This window comes from Oncorhynchus mykiss, chromosome 1 (genome assembly GCF_057628025.1).
Source record: "Oncorhynchus mykiss isolate SJ-2025 chromosome 1, ASM5762802v1, whole genome shotgun sequence".
Classification (NCBI taxonomy): Eukaryota; Metazoa; Chordata; class Actinopteri; order Salmoniformes; family Salmonidae; genus Oncorhynchus; species Oncorhynchus mykiss.
In genome coordinates, this window is record NC_143022.1 from 80,876,280 (window position 1) to 80,882,279 (window position 6,000).

Below are 6,000 nucleotides of genomic sequence, written 5' to 3' on the forward strand. Positions count from 1 at the left end.
ATACACTTAGATTAGCTAACACAACGTGCCATTGGAACACAGGAGTGATGGTTGCTGATAATGGGCCTCTGTACACTTGTGTAGATATTCCATAAAAAAATCAGCCGTTTCCAGCTACAATAGTCATTTACAACATTAACAATGTCTACACTGTATTTCTGATCAATTTGATGTTATTTTAAATGGACAAAAATATGTGGTTCTCTTTTCAAAAACGAGGACATTTCTAAGTGACCCCAAACTTTTGAATGGTAATGTACATGTGGGTCGGAGTAAAAGTGACTAGGCAATCAGGATATATAATAAACAGAGTAGCAGCAGCGTATGTGAAAGTGTGTCTGTGTGAGTGTTGCGTCAATATGCATGTGTGTATGTGTGTGTTAGCGTATGTGGTTTGTGTGTGTGTGCGTTGGAGTGTTAGTGTAGTATGTGTGAGTGTGTGGGTAGAGTCTAGTGCGTGTGCATAGAGCCAGTGCAAGGGAGTCAATACAAAACAATTAAAGATAAATAAATAATAAAGGGGTCAATGTAAATAGTCTGAGTAGACATTTGATTAGCTGTTCAGCAGTCTATGTCTTGGCAGTAGAAGCTATTCAGGTGCCTTTTGGTCCCAGACTTGGCGCTCCGGTACCGTTTGCCATGCCGTAGCAGAAAGAACAGTTTATGACTTGTGTGGCTGGAGACTTTGACCATTTTTAGGGCCTTCCTCTGACACGGCCTGGTATAGAGGTCCTGGATGGCAGGGAGTTCGGCCCCAGTGGTGTACTGGCCCGTACACACTACCCTCTGTAGCGGCTTGCGGTCGGATGCTGAGCAGTTGCCAAGTGGTGAAGCCAGTACACCACTGGGGCCGAACTCCCTGCCATCCAGGACCTCTATACCAGGCCGTGTCAGAGGAAGGCCCTAAAAATTGTCAGTCATGAGTCCAGTCAAGATGCTCTCAACTCAGCTGTATATTTTTTTCTTCACAACTGTTGTTTTTTTTGGATCATAGTAGTTCCTTAGTGATATGGACACCGAGGAACTTGAAGCTCTCGACCCGCTCCACTACAGCCCTGTCGATGTGAATGGCGGCATGTTTAATATGGTCTCAATCAAATGCTCCATAACCTATAGCATGCCTGGGCAATTCCAGTCCTGACTACAATAATCACCTTATCATGATCTTCAGTTTAGAATGCAATTTGATTAAATTAGCTGTGTTTGCTAGGGATGGAGAAAAAGTGTGAAACCAATCAGGCCCTCGAGGACTGGAGTTGTCCACCCCTGGCCTATAGGCTATGAAGTGCATGCTCAGAGAAGCACCGTTATATCTCTAAGATAGCTGCTCATGTGCTGAAAGTAGGCAAATATGAGTAAGAATAATTAATTTCAAACATCTTCATTTTAATTAGACTTTACTAACCACAAGAGGGCTTTGTGTTGGAGACTATTTATTCCTATTTAAGTGGGCTAAGTCAGGTTGAAACTGTGTTTCTTGGTAGTCTTAAACAAATCTACTTTGAAACAAAAGTATACACCTCACACACATGGTTATAGAGTTCTGATTATATAAAGTGATCTTTAACAGCACCTTTGCCCGCGATGCTTTATGCTAGAAACAAGCTGTAAATTACCCAGGAAAGATGTGACTCAGATGCATGGGGATATAATTAGTTTGTTTCTTTGAAATTCAGAGGCTGAGTTACAACCTTCTATATCCAAGGAGACAAATACATTGACTTTGCTTGGAAAGTAATCTAATTCTGTCAAATCAAATCAAATCAAATGTATTTATATAGCCCTTCGTACATCAGCTGATATCTCAAAGTGCTGTACAGAAACCCAGCCTAAAACCCCAAACAGCAAGCAATGCAGGTGTAGAAGCACGGTGGCTAGGAAAAACTCCCTAGAAAGGCCAAAACCTAGGAAGAAGCCTAGAGAGGAACCAGGCTATGTGGGGTGGCCAGTCCTCTTCTGGCTGTGCCGGGTGGAGATTATAACAGAACATGGCCGAGATGTTCAAATGTTCATAAATGACCAGCATGGTCGAATAATAATAAGGCAGAACAGTTGAAACTGGAGCAGCAGCACGGTCAGATGGACTGGGGACAGCTAGGAGTCATCATGTCAGGTATTCCTGGGGCATGGTCCTAGGGCTCAGGTCCTCCGAGAGAGAGAAAGAAAGAGAGAATTAGAGAGAGCATATGTGGGGTGGCCAGTCCTCTTCTGGCTGTGCCGGGTGGAGATTATAACAGAACATGGCCAAGATGTTCAAATGTTCATAAATGACCAGCCTACATGAAACACAGCCCTTATGAGTGTTTCTAAAAATCCCATATGGGAAAAATGTATGGTGAAAAAACGATTGGAACCATTTCCTTGTTTGACTGCTAGGTTTTATGGGAATTATGATTCATACTGTGGTACTCTATTTCTCACATGCAGCCTGATCCAATCAGACTGAAATGATTACTAAGGCAGAACAGTTGAAACTGGAGCAGCAGCATGGCCAGGTGGACTGGGGACAGCAAGGATGTCAGGTAGTCCTGGGGCATGGTCCTAGGGCTCAGGTCCTCCGAGAGAGAGAAAGAAAGAGAGAAGGAGAGAATTAGAGAACGCACACTTAGATTCACACAGGACACCGAATAGGACAGGAGAAGTACTCCAGATATAACAAACTGACCGTAGCCCCCCGAAACATAAACTACTGCAGCATAAATACTGGAGGCTGAGACAGGAGGGGTCAGGACACACTGTGGCCCCATCCGAGGACACCCCCGGACAGGGCCAAACAGGAAGGATATAACCCCACCCACTTTGCCAAAGCACAGCCCCCACACCACTAGAGGGATATCTTCAACCACCAACTTACCATCCTGAGACAAGGCTGAGTATAGCCCACAAAGTCCTCCGCCACTATCAGTTGATTAAGATATTCCCTTTTTGTACAATAGAAGATGCTAAAACCCAGACAGCTTTTAGGGAAACACGTGTGACCTTCTCTCGTTGGGTTAAGCCACAGAAGAAGATTAGCTAGCAGTTAAAGCTTAAATTTTTTTTCATTGGTAGGCCCACTCTGTCTGGGGTGAAAGGTTAGGCCTACCTTTTTACATGTACCATGCTCAGATTCCTAATGACTTCTCAAATGTAATTATTTGCAAACAGGGACAGTTTTGTTGCAAACATGACACACTGATTTGGAATTGGAGAAATATGATAAGATGAACGCATTGTCCTATCTCTCTGTCCATTCTTAGCCTGTAATTTTGATAATTTGTGTAGTATTAAAAGAGATTCTGCTAATATGTAAAATGATGTAGAATTGCATGAAATGTTTGGGAAACCTGTTGTAAGCTACAGATATGTCTGCCAATTAACTGGATGAGCTGACCACTGGTGATAATTTTGTCTCACGGTTAGTGTCATCCTTGAGATGTCCATACCCCTTACCCATACCCAACCCCCTTTACATTGCAACTTCAATGGGGTGACGTTAGAGTTGTGACGTTCCAAGGATACCGTTTAGACTTTTCAATTGTCTCACCTGCTATGAGTCATAGCCTATCACGAGAGAGGGAAGCAACCGATAGTTTTGGACGTTTTCTGTAGCCTCCTTTAGTCCATTTGAATTGATCAGGTTTTGGAAGCTGTCCGCTATATGAAAATAAAGACAGTGAACAAATACGTGGTTCAATGTGAAATCGAAGCGTTTCTACCCAAAGACAGAAAAGTGCAAATGGAAAACTATACTGGAAATGAAACTCAAGTTCGTTCGGAATCGGACAGCACAGACGAGGAGACTGGCGGGAATGGCGTGCGCGCGCTAATTGGATGCATTTTGTTTCTCCTCATTGTGTCGACACTGCTGGGGAACATGCTCGTGTGCGCTGCGGTAGTTAAATTCAGGCACCTCCGGTCCAAGGTAACCAACTTTTTCGTGATTTCTCTGGCGGTGTCTGACCTCTTCGTTGCCGTCCTCGTGATGCCATGGGAGGCAATATCTGAGGTGACTGGCACCTGGCTGTTTGGTAGATTTTGTGGCATCTGGATAGCTTTTGACATAATGTGCTCGACGGCATCTATTCTTAATCTGTGTATCATAAGCGTGGACAGATACTGGGCTATAGCTAGTCCTTTTAGATATGAACGGAAAATGACCCACAGAGTTGCATTTATCATGATTGGAGTGGCGTGGACGCTGTCAATTCTCATCTCCTTCATACCTGTCCAACTGAACTGGCACATGGCCGACGAGGAGACGTCAGCGGGATACTTTAGCAACCACTCTGAGAATTGCATAGCAAACTTGAACAAGACCTATGCTATTTCCTCATCACTGATCAGTTTCTATATCCCAGTGGTCATCATGGTTGCCACTTACACGAGGATTTACCGTATTGCGCAAACGCAGATACGGAGGATATCCTCCTTGGAGAGAGCCGCGGAGCAAGCGCAAAATAACCAACACCCAAACGTTTGCGCGCACGAAAACGCATTAAAAACCGCTTTTAAAAAGGAAACAAAAGTGCTAAAGACCCTCTCCATTATCATGGGAGTTTTTGTGTTTTGCTGGCTGCCTTTTTTTGTCCTAAACTGCATGGTACCTTTCTGTGACCCTCCGTGTGTAAGCGACACCACGTTTACAATTTTCGTTTGGTTTGGTTGGGCCAACTCTTCGTTAAACCCTGTCATTTACGCATTTAACGCGGATTTCAGAAAAGCCTTTACAACTATTCTGGGCTGCAATAAAATTTGCTCAAGCAATACAGTGGAGGCTGTTAATTTCAGCAATGAATTGGTATCCTATCACCACGACACAACGCTCCAAAAAGACGCACAAGTCTTGATGGCCACACAGCATCCTCACGCAATCGCGAACGTGGGAGAGGACACAACCCCACTGTCCGACAAAGTTTCTCTTATCTCAAACGCATCTCGCAATCACAAGAACACGTTGCTGCCAGCCATCGTCCAATTCCAGTGTGACGGGGAAATTTCACTGGATACCATAACGCCATTTACTTCAGCCGGAGCCATGGAATGCGACTCAATCCCTGGTCAAATCCACGATTAGAATATTGCCCAATTAATTGTAGGTTATGATTAATTGAAGTATTGCATTCTTGATTTGTTTATTTAAAATTATATTTTATTGTAAGATCATTAACTTATTTTATGCCGTGCGTAAGTCCGTGCGTAATGTTTTAATAGCTTTATTATCTCACTGATCGGCATCGACACATTTATGCTGTGATTCTTTTAAATAGGCATGTCTTGATAAATGAAGGAATTCACAAAGAAATGTTAGCCTAGTTTTAGTCTTGCCACTACACACATTTCTAATTTATGGGACACAATTGAATGAATAAGCGATGTTGTGTATTGTACGAGAGGATATTCATGACATTTTGTTTGTGAATGCTTTTTATATTCATGACAAAATACTTGCTTTAATTCATGAGAATGGTGGTGGCATTTCTGTAGTCAAGTAGCTCTCAGACTTGGGAGTAATCTATTTATCAGCAATATTGGTAAAATAATTATTCATAAAAAGGCAATGATTTTGGTTTTAAGTTGAAATGTTTAAGCAGATATATAATAATAGAAACATAACTTGACATTATTATGTTGTGAAAATAGCTGTAAAAATGTCTTGCAATCTCTTTGCCACCTTTTACTAAAGTTAAGTCAAGTCATATTTTCTTTAAAATGCATTTCACAATGTCTCAAAACATTCTAGAGAAAATGAATGACAAAATATAAAATACAACATTTGTAAATGTAATATAAGTTGAAAAAATATGTAGAACAGATTATGTTCTCGCCATGTCACTTCACTATAATTGTATGATGCATCTGTCTTCTGTATAGTTCCTGACAACACCATGTAACCCATGGTAACTGAACCACATCTTCCCCTCTGATAATTGCATCTATTTTTATTTTATGATTATTTTAGTGTCTTAAGCTGCTCTGCAGTATTGGGAGATAGAAAATAGTATAGTGAGCCCTAATCCA

General features: G+C 42.0%; 1 protein-coding gene across 1 annotated transcript; it reads left to right on the forward strand.

Moving 5' to 3' along the window:
- The first annotated feature begins 3,718 nt into the window (after positions 1-3,718).
- LOC110522259 (dopamine receptor D1.S) lies at positions 3,719-5,172 on the forward strand. The gene has a single exon (XM_036976388.2). It carries the CDS (start codon positions 3,719-3,721, stop codon positions 5,054-5,056), a length of 1,338 nt encoding a protein of 445 aa, XP_036832283.2. The 3' UTR covers positions 5,057-5,172.
- The last annotated feature ends 828 nt before the right edge of the window (positions 5,173-6,000 follow it).

Bases quoted from the DNA above. Each gene is read 5' to 3' on its own strand.
- LOC110522259 (XM_036976388.2), top strand. From the start codon at position 3,719: ATGGAAAACTATACTGGAAATGAAACTCAAGTTCGTTCGGAATCGGAC.